The sequence below is a fragment of the Passer montanus genome, unplaced genomic scaffold (genome assembly GCF_014805655.1).
Source record: "Passer montanus isolate IOZ18808 unplaced genomic scaffold, ASM1480565v1 scaffold359, whole genome shotgun sequence".
In the NCBI taxonomy this organism is placed as follows: Eukaryota; Metazoa; Chordata; class Aves; order Passeriformes; family Passeridae; genus Passer; species Passer montanus.
In genome coordinates, this window is record NW_024368363.1 from 1,729 (window position 1) to 14,610 (window position 12,882).

Sequence of the window (12,882 nt, forward strand, 5' to 3'; positions counted from 1 at the left end):
CCAGCTCCCACCACGACGAGGCTGAGGACCCACTCGTGCCACCCTGCTGATGGCATTCAGAGTGCAAGGAATGCTCCAAGCACCACCTAACTGGGCTGACTGGTGGCTTCACTGGGAAGCAGCAGCAAACCAGCAGCCCTGGACCTACCTGGGGTGGGAAGAGTGAGGGCTGTGTGTCTCTGCAGGGTCTGGCACAGAGTCTGACAGCGATGAATCCGTACCAGAGCTCGAAGAGCAGGACTCCACACAGGCCACGACGCAGCAGGCACAGGTAGGGCAGGTGGCACACGGTGGATCAGAGTCCCTGCGGTGTCACCCCAGCATGGTCACGGATCCCTCTGGTTTTCTCTCTGGTTTTCCCTCCCTGCAGCTCGCGGCAGCAGCCGAGATAGACGAAGAACCCGTCAGCAAAGCAAAACAGAGCCGGAGCGAGAAGAAAGCTCGCAAGGTGAGGCTGCACTGTGCCTGGAGAGCAGCCCCAGGGCTCTGGGGATCTCACCAGGCCTGCACTGGAGTGTTCCCTGCAGCTGGCAGCCCGGGGGTGCTGCTCCGTGGCAGCAGATGCACATTTCCGTGTGTTCCATGCAGCAAATGTGGCATTTTGGAGAGAGGAGTTGGCACAGCTGGGCTGGCTGCAGAGCTCTTCTTCCCTCACTGACCTTTCCCTGGTGTTTTTCAGGCAATGTCCAAGCTGGGCCTTCGCCAGGTGACAGGAGTCACCAGAGTCACCATCCGGAAATCCAAGAACATCCTCTTTGTCATCACAAAGCCAGACGTGTACAAGAGCCCGGCGTCAGACACCTACATCGTCTTTGGCGAGGCCAAGGTGAGCCCACCCTGGCGCCAGCAGGGCAGGGCTCCTTCCTGTCACCTGTGCAGCGTGTGGCTGCTGCCAGGCAGCGTGCTGGCACTGCCCAGGGCTGCCCTCACTGCTCCTTCCCTTCCCTTCCCTCCTGCAGATCGAAGACCTGTCCCAGCAGGCTCAGCTGGCAGCTGCCGAAAAGTTCAAAGTGCAGGGAGAACCTGTTTCCAACATCCAGGAAAACACACAGACCCCCACGGTGCAGGAGGAGAGCGAGGAAGAGGAGGTAAGGCCTTCCCCAGTCGTGCTTTGGGTTCATCCACAAATTCCTCTCCTTCATCCGTGCAAAGGGAGAGCACAGGGTGCTGCCCTGGCGGTGTTGACAGCACAGGCCTGCCCTGGCTTCCAGTCTAATCCCAGCCCGTGCCAAGCCTGGAACTGGTACCAAGCTTGGAACTGGCACCAATCCTGGGCTCTGTTCCTCCTCCAGGTTGACGAAACCGGCGTGGAGGTGAAAGACATCGAGCTGGTGATGTCGCAGGCGAACGTGTCGCGGGCCAAGGCCGTGCGAGCCCTCAAGAACAACAGCAACGACATTGTAAACGCCATAATGGTGAGTGCTGGGGGGGCAGCAGCTTTGGGGGGTCCCTGGGGGCAGCTGCTGCCTCTGGGCTGCCTCCTGACTCCCTTTCTCCCCGCAGGAGCTGACGATGTAGCCGCCGGAGGGAGGAGCCTTTTTTGGTGTTTCAGAGAGAAGAGTAAAATACGACTAAATTTAAAATTTGTACTATTTCTATCGGTTAATAAAGTTGTGGCTTATTGTTGGTGAAATCTCTGCTCCGTGGTGCTTTGCTGCTCGCCCTTCATGGCCCCAGGGTGGAGCCTTCCTCCCGGGAAGATCCCGGTGCTGATAGCCCGTCCTGGAACACCACCTGCCCGTTCCCTCCTTTCCTTCCTGTCCCAAAGGCTGCCTGGACAGCAGCCCAGGTCAGCTCAGTCAGAGTCACCCCTTCATCCCCTCAGGGTTCCCTTCAGGGGGGCTCCTCCCTGCCCTGCAGCAGGGGTGGGGAGCAGGGCTGAGGGAGAGGCTCCAGTGAAGCCTTGGGGCAGGTGAGCTCCTTGGGGTTCACACCTGGCTGGGGCAGCTGGTGCTGGATGGACACGTGCCATGGCAGGGACAGACTGCCCTGTGTGGTGTCTTTATCCGTGGCGCCTTGGTTTGTGGATGGCAGCAGTTTGGGTGGGATGTTGATCTGCTGGAGGGCACGATGGGCTGAGGCCAGTGGGTCAACAAGGCACCACCAACCCCATGGAACACTCCAGGCTGGGGGAGAGGGGCTGGAAAGCTGGGAAAGGCCCTGGGGGTGCAGCTGGACAGAGCCCAGGTGTGGCCAGGATGGCACCTGGGCTGTCCCAGCCTTGGGGACAGGGATTGTCCCCCTGGGCTGGCACTGCTGGGGCCCCTCCAGTGCCGGCTCCAGCCCTGGGCCCTCCTGGCCACGGAGACATCGAGGGGATGGAGCGTGGCCAGAGCTGGGGAAGGGCTGGGGCAGCAGGAGAAGGGGCTGGAGAGCCCTGGGGAGCTGGGGAAGGGCTGGGGCAGCTGGGGAGGGGGCTGGAGCAGCCCTGGGGAGCTGGGGAAGGGCTCAGCCTGGAGGGAAGGAGGCTCAGGAGGGACCTTTTCACCCCACAGCTCCCTGAGGGGAGAGCAGGGTCAGGATCTGCTCCCAGGGAACACCAGAATGAGAGGGGACAGCCCCAAATTCCTCCAGGAGAGGCTCAGGGTGGACATGAGCAATTTCCTCATGGAAAAGTGGTCAGGCTTTGGAACTGCCTGGAGAAAAGGAGGCTCAGAGGGGAATTTTCACCCCACAAGTCTCTGACAGGAGAGCAGGGTCGGGCTCTGCTCCCAGGGAACACCAGGGGGAGAGGGAACAGAGCCCTGCCCTGACTTTGGGGGGAATTTGCAGTTTTTTAGGGAAAATTGTAGTCATAGCCAGGTAGGAATTGGCCTCTTCTCCCAGGGAATAACAGCACAGGAGGAAACGGCCCCGAGCTGTGCCAGGAGAGGCTCAGGATGGACATGAGGAGGAATTTCCTCATGGAGAAGTGGTCAGGGTTTGGAGCTGCCTGGAGGGAAGGAGGCTCAGAGGGGAATTTTCACAACACCCACAACTCCCTGAGGGGAGAGCAGGGTCAGGATCTGCTCCCAGGAACAGCAGGAGGAGAAGGAACAGCCCCAAATTCCTCCAGGAGAGGCTCAGGGGGGACATCAGGAGGAATAAAAGGTGGTCAGGCTTTGGAAGTGCCTGGAGAAAAGGAGGCTCAGAGGGGAATTTCACTCCCTGAGGGGAGAGCAGGGTCAGGATCTGCTCCCGGGGAAGGAAAACAGCCTCAGGTTGTTCCAGGGGAGATCAGGCTGGAATTTCCCCATGGAAGGGGCTCTCAGGCTTTGCAGTTCCCAGGGAATTTCGCACTCCCCATCCCCGGAGCTGCCCAGGCTGGGCTGGATCCAGGGGGCTTTTCCATCCTCGAGGATTCCTGGATCCCGGTGGATCCCAGAGCCCCCCTGAGCCCCCCTTTTCCCCTCCCCAGGCCGTCTGCACCGACGGGCGCCTCTTCAACCACCTGGAGACCAACTGGCGCTTCAGCCCCGGCATCCCCGGCTACCCCCGCACCAGCACCGTGGATTTCTCGGTACGAGCCCGGCCCGGCTGCCCCCGGGGAAGGCGGGGCTCGCCCGCCCGGCCTCACCTCCTCCTCCTCCTCCTCAGATCTCCTTCGAGTTCCGCTCCCTGCTGCACTCCCAGCTGGCCACCGTGTTCTTCGACGAGGTGGTCAAGCAGATGGTGGCCGCCTTCGAGCGCCGCGCGGCCAAAAACTTCGGGCCCGAGACCCGCATCCCCCGGGAGCTGATGTTCCACGAGGTGCACCAGACGTGAGGGAGGCCGGGCCGGGCACCCCCGGACTGTGCCGGGCCCGCCCCGAGCCCACCCACTCCCCCCAAAAAATATTTATTCAAGAAGTGCGTTTCCGCTGCTGATGCCTCAACGCCCCCCGGGGCTGCCGTGAGCCCCCGGGCCCAGGAGCTGCTTTTGCAGCTGATTTGGGGTTTTAAGTTTTGAAGTTTTGGTTTAGTTCTTGATTTTTTTTTTTGTTGGGTTTCTCGTTTTGTTGTTTTTTTTAAATTTTATTTTATTTTAACCCTTTTTTTTGGTTCTTTTTAAAGTCCTCAGCCAGGCTGGAGGGCCCCGGTGGGGGCAGCTCCGGTGCCTGGGCCCCGCCGTGCTCCGGGAGGTGGGGAGGGGGCTTTATTGGGGGGGGGGGGGGGGTCACACAAACACGGGGGCGCGGCCGGGGAGGAGAGGAGTGTATCGAGTCCCTGCGGGGGGCCCGGACACGGGGCTGGACTGAACCCCTCTCGGGGGGGCTGCACCCCCCCCAGGACCCCCAGCCCAGCAGTGGGGGAGCCCGGGGGGGGCTCCCAGTGTGCGCAGTGAGAGCTGCTGGGGTGGGGAGGGGGCACAGGGAGCCCCCCCACCCCACCAGGGCGGGGGATCTGGGGGTGAGGATGAGGGGGGGACCCCAGGGCTGCCTCTGCCCCTCCCCAGGGCGGGTGGGGGGCAGCCGGGGGGGCCCCGAGGGGGGTTCAGTGCCGAGGGTGGCCGGGCCGGGCCCGGCAGCGCGGCGTTCCCTGGGGGAGCCCTGTCCCCGTCCCTTCTTTAGGGGGATTTGTACCCCACGAGCTGCATGAGGCCCTTGGTGCTCATGGATTTGGGTCTCTCCAGGGGGAAGCCCAGGGCGCGGCTCCAGATGAGCTGGGACAGGACGCCCAGGGCCCGCGACACCCCGAAGAGCACCGTGTAGTAATTCATCTCCTTCATGCCGTAGTACTGCGGGGACAGCGGGCGGGTGGGCAGGGAGACCCCCGGAGACCCCCAGAGACCCCCAGAGACCCCCGGGAGACCCCCAGAGACCCCCGGGAGACCCCCAGGGCACAGACAGGGACAGGCAGGGAAGGAGAAGGGAGGGAGGGGGAGAGGAACGGGCTGGGAGAGGGAGGGTGGGAAAGGGGAAGGGATGGACAGGACAGGGAGAGGGACAGAGAGAGGGACAGACAGGACAAGGGACAGACAGACAGGACAAGGGACACACAGGACAGGGAGAGGGACAGACAGGACAAGGGACAGACAGACAGGGAGAGGGACAGACAGAAAGGAGAATGGAGAGAGGGACACACAGGGAGAAGGACGCACAGGACAAGGGACAGGCAGACGGAGAGGGACACAGGGAGAGGGACACACAGGACAGGGAAGGGCCCGCGACACCCCGAAGAGCACCGTGTAGTAATTCATCTCCTTCATGCCGTAGTACTGCGGGGACAGCGGGCGGGTGGGCAGGGAGACCCCCAGAGACCCCCAGAGACCCCCAGAGACCCCCGGGAGACCCCCGGGGCACAGACAGGGACAGGCAGGGAAGGAGAAGGGACAAGGAGAGGGAGGGAGGGGGAGAGGAACGGGCTGGGAGAGGGAGGGTGGGAAAGGGGAAGGGATGGACAGGACAGGGAGAGGGACAGAGAGAGGGACAGACAGGACAAGGGACACACAGGACAGGGAGAGGGACAGAGAGGGACAGACAGGGCAAGGGACAGACAGACAGGACAAGGGACACACAGGACAGGGAGAGGGACAGACAGAAAGGAGAATGGAGAGAGGGACACACAGGGAGAAGGACGCACAGGACAAGGGACAGACAGACGGAGAGGGACACAGGGAGAGGGACACACAGGACAGGGAGAAGGACAGACAGGGCAAGGGACAGACAGAGAGGGAGAGGCACAGAATGGAAAACAGAGTGACACATGGACAGGGAGAGGGACACATGGACAGGAGGAGGGACAGACAGGGAGAGGGACACACAGGACAGGGAGAGGGACACACACAGAGGAAGGAGAACAGAGAGAGTGACACAGGGATAGGGACACACAGACAGGAGGAGGGACAGACACAACAGGGAGAGGGATGTGGACATGCAAAGGGATACACGGACAGGGAAAAGCACAGACTAACAGGAAAAGGGACAGACAGGACAGAAGGACACAGCCAGGAAAGGGCCAGAGGAGCCCGGGCTCACCTGCAGCAGGACCCCGCTGTGGGCATCCACGTTGGGCCAGGGGTTCTTGGCCTTGCCCTGCTCCAGCAGCACGTTGGGGACGATCTTGTAGAGCTGTGCCACCAGCTTGAACAGGGGGTCCTTGGGCAGGTGCTTGAGGGCGAACTCGCGCTGGCAGGTGTAGCGAGGGTCCGTCTTCCGCAGCACCGCGTGCCCGTAGCCCGGCACCACCTGCAGGGACGGGGCTCAGAACCTGCTCGGGGGCCCTGAAACGGCCCCTGAGCCCTGGAATGGCCCCTGAGCCCTGGAACCCCTGAAATCTAGAATCCCTGAGTCCTGGAACCCCTGAACTTTGGAACCACTGAGCCCTGGAACACCCCCTGAGCCCCAGAACAGCCCCTGAGCCCTGCAACCCCTGAAATCTAGAACCCCTGAGCTCTGGAACAGCCCCTGAGGCCTGGAACCCCTGAACTTTGGAATCCCTGAGCCCTGAACAGCCCCTGAGCCCCAGAATGGCCCCTGAGCCCTGGAACCCCCGAGCTCTATAACCCCTGAGTCCTGGAACAGCCCCTGAGCCCTGGAACAGCCCCTGAGCCCCAGAACCCCCGAGCTCTATATGGGATGGCCCCTGAGCCCTGGAACCCCTGAACTCTGGAACCCCTGAGTCCTGGAACAGCCCCTGAGCCCTGGAACAGCCCCTGAGCCCCAGAACCCCCGAGCTCTATAACCCCTGAGTCCTGGAACAGCCCCTGAGCCCTGGAACAGCCCCTGAGCCCCAGAACCCCCGAGCTCTATAACCCCTGAGTCCTGGAACAGCCCCTGAGCCCTGGAACAGCCCCTGAGCCCCAGAACCCCCGAGCTCTATAACCCCTGAGTCCTGGAACAGCCCCTGAGCCCTGGAACAGCCCCTGAGCCCCAGAACCCCCGAGCTCTATAACCCCTGAGTCCTGGAACAGCCCCTGAGCCCTGGAACAGCCCCTGAGCCCCAGAACCCCCGAGCTCTATAACCCCTGAGTCCTGGAACCCCTAAACTTTGGAACCCCTGGGCCCTGGAACGGCCCCTGAGCTCTGTAACAGCCTCTGAACCCTGGAACCCTGAGCCCCAGCATGGCCCCTGAACCCCGGAACCTCTGAGCCCTGGAACAGCCCCTGAACTTTGGAACCCCTGAGTCCCAGAACAGTCCCTGAGCTCTGGAACCCCTGAGCCCCAGCATGGCCCCTGGGTCCTGGAACCGCCCCTGGGCCCCAGAACAGCCCCTGAGCCCCAGAACAGCCCCTGAGCCCCAGAATGGCCCCTGAGCCCCAGAATGGCTCCTGAGCCCTGAAACCCCCGAGCTCTATAACCCCTGAGCCCACAGCCCCAGCACGGCCCCAGGCTGACCCTGCCCGAGTTGAGCGTGTTCCAGATGAAATCCCGCAGCTTCTCGTCCGACACGTCCTTGCCCAGCTCCTTCTGCAGGTCCGTGAGCCAGAGCAGCACCTCCTGTGGGGACGGCCCCAGTGAGGGCAGGGACGGGGACAGAGGGACAGAAGGACACAGGGACAGAGGGACACGGGGACACACGGACACATGGATGGGGAGAAGGACAGAGGGACATGGAGAAGGGGACAGAAGGACACGAGGACAGAGGAAGGGACACGGGGAGGGGGACAGAGGGACACGGGGACACACGGACACATGGATGGGGAGAGGGACAGAGGGACATGGGGAGAGGGACAGAGGGATACGGGGAGAGGGACAGAGGGATACGGGGACAGAAGGACATGAGGACAGAGGAAGGGACACGGGGAGGGGGACAGAGGGACATGGGGAGGGACAGAGGGACAGGGAGATGGGGAGAGGGATAAACCAACAGGGAGAGGGACAGGCAGAGGGATGCATGAACAGGAGGGACAGACAGGGAGAGAGACAGACAAGAAATGAGGACAGACAGAAGGGCAGACAGGAAGAAGGACATGGACAGAGTGACAGGGAGAGGGACAGACAAGAGATGAGGGTAGACAGGAAGAGGGACATGGACACAGTGACAAGAGGGACAGACAGGGAGAGGGACAAACAAAAAGGGCAGACAGAAAAAAGGACATGGACAGAGCGACCTGGAAAGTGACAGACAGGGAGTGAGGGACAGACAGACAGGGAGAGAGGGACACACTGGGCACAGAGAGAGACACACCGGGCAGGAGCAGTGCCCACCTGGTTGGCGAGGCCGTGCAGGGGCCCGGCCAGCCCGTTCATGGCGGCGGCGAAGGCGAGGTACGGGTCAGACAAGGCGCTGCCCACGAGGTGGCTCGTGTGGGCACTCACGTTCCCTCCCTCGTGGTCACTGCCGGGGCCAGAGGGCCATCAGGACTCCCCCAGCCCCACCAAACACCTTCCACAGCATTTTGGGGTGGGGAGCAGGGTGCTGCCAGCCCGGTTCAGCCCCACCCCAGCCCCTGGCGGGCTGGGAGCGGGGCCAAACCCCCGCCTACTCCTCATCCCCACCCGCTCCAGCTGCAGCTCCCAGCTCTTACCTGTGGATGGTGAGGTAGAGCCGCATCAGCTCGATGAACTGCGGGTCGGTGTAGCCCAGCATGTTGGTGAAGTTGTGGGACCAGTCGAGGTTGGGGTCGATGGCCCCGATGCCGCTGCCCTCGCGGTACAGGTTGCGGTAGATCTTGGCGGCCACGCACGGCAGCTTGGCGATCAGATCCATGGCGTCCTCGTACACAAACTGGCACCAGCGGGGTGAGACCGTGCTCCCCCGAGCCCCTGCGCCCCAATCCAGCCCCCAGAGTCAGCGCTGGGCAGCGGCTCCCCCCGTACCTCCCAGTACTTGGCGCGGTGGATGCCCTCGGCGTAGGCGCGCGCGAACTTGCTCTCGCTGTTGAGGGCGGTGACGGCGGCGCTCAGCTGGGACATGGGGTGCAGGTTGGTGGGGAAGTTGTCCAGCATGGTCACCACGTGGGAGGGCAGAGCTGCGCGCTTGGCCCACTCTCGGGACAGCCAGGTCACCTACGGGGACACGCCGGGGCTGAGCTGCGGGGCTGGGGGCTGTCAGAACCCCCCCGGCTGTTTGCCAGCCCCTCCTGGGTCTGGGGGCTGTCAGAACCCCCCCGGCTGTTTGCCAGCCCCCTCCTGGCTCTGGGGGCTGTCAGAACCCCCCCAAGCTGTTTACCAGCTCCCTCCTCAGTGTGGGGGCTGTCAGACCCCCCTTAGCCATTTGCCAGCCCCCTCCTGGGGTTGTCAGACCCCCTGAACTGTTTGCCAGCCCCCCCCTCAGCTGTTTGCCAGCCCCTTCCTGGGTCTGGGGGCTCTCAGCCCCACCTCAGCTGTTTGCCAGCCCCTCCTGGGGTCTGGGGGCTGTCAGACCCCCCTTAGTTTTTTGTCAGCCCCCTCCTGGGGCTGTCAGACCCCCTGAGCTGTCTGCCAGCCACCATCAGACCCCCTGAGCTGTTTGCCAGCCCCCTCCTCAGCCATTTGCCAGCTCCTCCTGGATCCAGGGGCTGTCAGACCCCCTCCCTCAGCCGTTTGCCAGCCCCTCCTGGGTCTGGGGGCTCTCAGCCTCCTCCTCAGCCGTTTGCCAGCGCTGTCTGCCAGCCACCCTCTCAACTGTTTTCCAGCCCACTCCTGGGTCTGGGGGCTCTCAGCCCCCCCGAGCCGTTTCCCAGCCCTCTCCTGGGTCTGGGGGCTCTCAGCCCCCTCCTCAGCCGTTTGCCAGCCCCTCCTGGGTCTGGGGGCTCTCAGCCCCCTCCTCAGCCATTTGCCAGCCCCTCCTGGGTCTGGGGGCTCTCAGCCCCCCCCGAGCCCTTTCCCAGCCCCCTCCCAGCAGTACCTGCTCCTGGGTTGGGATCTCTCCGGTCACCAGCAGCCAGAAGAGCCCCTCGGGCAGCGGCTCCTCTCCCCCCGCGGCTTTGGGCAGCTTCTTCTGGCACTCGGGAATGCTGTAGCCACGGAAGCGGATGCCCTGCGGCACCGGGAGCGTCACCGGGGGGGAACGGGAGGGGACAGGGCGGGGACAGGGAGGGGACAGGGCGGGGAGAGGGAGAGGACAGGGAGGGGACAGGGCGGGGACAGGTCCTACCTCATCAGGATCCAGCACCGAGGTCTCGTAGATCAGCCCTTTCATGCCCCTCATGCCGCCGTACACCTGGAAGGGGCCGGGAGGTGGCGGTGAGGGGCGGCGGGGCCCGGTGGCACCGGGGTGGCCCCGGGGTGGCCCCGGGGTGGCCGCACACTCACCATGTCCACCGTGATCTGCCCGATGGCCGTGCTGCCGTGCTGCTGCCGGAAGCTCTTGATCTTGGCCTGCTCCTTGGGGATCATGGTGGCCAAGACGTCTTTGAGGTTCTGGGGACAAGGGACAGGGCTGTGAGAGGGGCTGAGCGCAGCACAGGGGGGACAGGAGAAGGGGGACAGGGAAAAGGTGACTGAGAGGGTGACAGCAGAGGGGGGACAAGGAAAAGGTGACTGAGATGGTGACAGGAGAAGGGGGACAAGGAAAAGGTGACTGAGAGGGTGACAGGAGAAGGGGGACAGGGAAAAGGTGACTGAGAGAGTGACAGGAGAAGGGGGACGAGGAAAAGGTGTGACAACAGAGAGGGGAGTCCCCCTGGAGAGGGGTGACAGAAGATGTGGGGCAGGAAAGGGAGGGAAAGAGGAGAGGGGAGTCCCCCTGGAGAGGGGTGATGAGAAAGGGGGTGACAAAAGTGATGGGGACAGGAAAAGGGGTGACAGGAGAAGGGGCAAGAGAACAGGGGGCTCCTTTTGGGGAGAGGGGACAGCAAAGGGGGTCAGAGGAAGGGGGTGACAGGAAAGGGGGTGACAGGAAAGGGAACTCTCATTAGAGAAGAGTGACAGGAGAGGAAGTCGTGACAAAGGGGGTGACAAGAGAGGTGGGGACAGAAAAAGGGGTGACAGGAGAAGGGGCAATAGAAGAGGCAGCTCCTTTTGGGGAGAGGGGACAGGAAAGGGGGTGACAGGAAAGAGGTGACAGGAAAGGGGGTGACAGGAAAGAGAACTCTCATTGGAGAAGAGTGACAGGAGAGGAAGCCATGACAGAAGGGGTGACGAGAGAGACGGGGACAGGAAAGAGGATGACAAGTGAAGGGTCTCCTCTTGCAGAGGGGTCTCAGGAGAGGCAGCCACAGGGAAGAGGTGTCAGAAGAGAGCAGGTGACAGGAGAGGGGTCACAGCAGAGGACCCCCCTTACCGTGGCGGCGCTGGCGTGGCGAGCAGCAAAGAGGACACACGGCGCATTCTGTGGGACAAGGGACACAGAGACCCCCCTGTCACCAGGGCAGGGCCTCTTTCTGGGGGGGCGCAGCCACAGGAGCCCCCCCAGCCCCGCGGCGGGTGAGACCCCGGCCCCAAAGGACGCCGGAGCCGCTTCCCTCGCCCACGCGGGCGCGGCTCAGAGCCGGGATCAGCCGAGCCGGGGTCAGAGCCGGGATCAGAGCCGGGATCAGAGCCGGGATCAGAGCCGGGATCAGCCGGGCCGGCCCCGCGCTGCCCTCGCTGGCACCGGGGGAACGCGGCCGCCTTCTCCTCCTTCCTGGAGCCGCGCCCGGCCAGGCACGGCCGCGGTTTTCCTGAGCCGGGGAATCCGAACTTTGTTCCTCGCCCACGCGTGGGAACCGGGAACCGCGGGGACTCCCCGGGAACACACCCCGGGGCCACCGGGGCCGCCACGCACGGGGACACCGGCGGTCCCCGGGGCCGGCAGCGCCTGCGGCACGGCCAGAACATGACTCGGTTTTTCCGCTGCCTGCCGGGAGGACGGGGGGGGGCCGCGCTGCAGAAACCCACCCCCCCCCACCCAAGGGTGTCCCCCGGGCCGGCCGGGGGGGGTCCCCGGTGGCCGTGGCGGGGGGCGAGGCCGTGTCCCCCCGCAACAGGCGGCTCCGGGAAGGGAAAACGCGGGCGGAACAATGGAGGCGGCAGCGGGAAGCCCAAGGTCAAGGCGGCCGCTGTCGCCGCCGCGGGGCTCCGGTGACATCCCCCCCCCAACCCCGGTGTCACCCCCGGTGTGGGGGTCCCCGCGGCTCGTCCCGGCTGTCACCGGGGTGGAGGGGCTCAAGGTCACACGTGCTGTCGGTGACACCGGGCACCGGCCGGGGGGGGGTGCGGGGACCCTCCGGGGGCTCCCGGGGGTGCGGGGTCGGGAGGAGGAAGAGGAGGAGGAGGAGGAAGGGGGGGGGTCGGGATCACGGCTCCAACCGGGGGGGGGGCGGCCCCGGTTTGACGGGGGAGCAGGGCCAAGTGGGGCATCGGGAATATCCCAAAATATCGCCCGGTCGATAAAGACACCGCGGGGCCCGTTACGAAACGCCGGGGCCGCGGCCAAGGCAAACACGGCGGCGGGGCCGGGGCCGCTCCAGCCCGGTACCGGCGCTCGGGGGTCCCCTCGCTGTGACCCCGATGTCCTCTACGGCACCGAGGCGCTGGGGAAGGGCGGCGGCGGCGGGGAGGGTCCCCGCCTCCACCCCCCCTACCGCCGGTTCCACCGGGCGCGGCCTCCCGGGGCCGGTGCGGGGCTCCCGGGGGGCGTCCGGGACCCCCCAAACCGGGCGCTGCACAACGAGGGGGAGCGGCGGGACCGGGACCCCCGGCGGGGCTGCGGCAGCAGCGGAGCCCCCCGGGTGTGGAGCCCCCCGAGCCGCTCCCGGTGCCCCCGGCTCTGCGGAGGCTGCGGCGGGAGCGCCCGGCGCCGCTTCCCACCACGTGCTGCCGCTGCGGCCCCGCGCCCACCCCGGTCCCGGTAGCGATCCCGACCCCAATCCCGGTCCCGGTGCCCCCGGTCCCATCCCCCTCCCGCCACCGCCACCGCGCGGCCCCTTTAAGGCAGCGCCCCCCGCGTAGCCCCTTTAAGAAGCGGACCCCCCCGCTCTCCCTTCCCCCCGCGGCGTCGCCCCTTTAAGGCGCGGCGCGGCGAGGCCGGGCCGGGCGCGCTCACCTTGGGCCCGCGGAGGCGCGCGGCCGCCCGGCT

The 12,882-nt window shown here is 65.0% G+C and overlaps 3 protein-coding genes across 3 annotated transcripts; 2 read left to right on the plus strand and 1 right to left on the minus strand.

The window, feature by feature from the left end:
* Positions 1-1,633, plus strand: LOC120505746 (nascent polypeptide-associated complex subunit alpha-like; the record flags this gene model as incomplete). The annotated part of the gene is made up of 7 exons (XM_039716562.1): positions 1-52; positions 186-271; positions 371-448; positions 680-826; positions 960-1,088; positions 1,293-1,415; positions 1,504-1,633. Coding segments are annotated over 7 exons (630 nt in total), but the record flags the coding sequence as incomplete, so codon positions are not given.
* Positions 1,634-2,879: 1,246 nt separating this feature from the next.
* COQ10A (coenzyme Q10A) lies at positions 2,880-3,821 on the plus strand. Its single transcript, XM_039716560.1, has 3 exons — positions 2,880-2,997; positions 3,153-3,499; positions 3,577-3,821. Exons 1-3 carry the CDS (start codon positions 2,880-2,882, stop codon positions 3,742-3,744), a joined length of 633 nt encoding a protein of 210 aa, XP_039572494.1. The 3' UTR covers positions 3,745-3,821.
* Positions 3,822-3,958: 137 nt separating this feature from the next.
* On the minus strand, positions 3,959-12,876 carry CS (citrate synthase). The gene is made up of 11 exons (XM_039716566.1): positions 12,850-12,876; positions 11,107-11,154; positions 10,137-10,244; positions 9,979-10,044; positions 9,730-9,861; positions 8,721-8,909; positions 8,429-8,628; positions 8,109-8,238; positions 7,296-7,397; positions 5,936-6,145; positions 3,959-4,695 (listed from the first exon to the last, which is right to left on the minus strand). The coding sequence occupies exons 3-11, from the start codon at positions 10,218-10,220 to the stop codon at positions 4,525-4,527; spliced, it is 1,284 nt and encodes a 427-aa protein (XP_039572500.1). The 5' UTR covers positions 10,221-10,244; positions 11,107-11,154; positions 12,850-12,876; the 3' UTR covers positions 3,959-4,524.
* Between the last annotated feature and the right edge of the window lie 6 nt (positions 12,877-12,882).

Bases quoted from the DNA above. Each gene is read 5' to 3' on its own strand.
- COQ10A (XM_039716560.1), top strand. From the start codon at position 2,880: ATGGACATGAGGAGGAATTTCCTCATGGAGAAGTGGTCAGGGTTTGGA. The intron at 2,998-3,152 runs GTCAGGATCTGC...TCACTCCCTGAG, and splicing joins CTCCCTGAGGGGAGAGCAGG to GGGAGAGCAGGGTCAGGATC. The intron at 3,500-3,576 runs GTACGAGCCCGG...CCTCCTCCTCAG, and splicing joins CCAGCACCGTGGATTTCTCG to ATCTCCTTCGAGTTCCGCTC.
- CS (XM_039716566.1), bottom strand. From the start codon at position 10,220: ATGATCCCCAAGGAGCAGGCCAAGATCAAGAGCTTCCGGCAGCAGCAC. The intron at 8,629-8,720 runs GTACGGGGGGAG...CGCTGGTGCCAG, and splicing joins ACCGCGCCAAGTACTGGGAG to TTTGTGTACGAGGACGCCAT. The intron at 4,696-5,935 runs GTGAGCCCGGGC...CTGTCCCCGCAG, and splicing joins ACAGCGGGGTCCTGCTGCAG to TACTACGGCATGAAGGAGAT.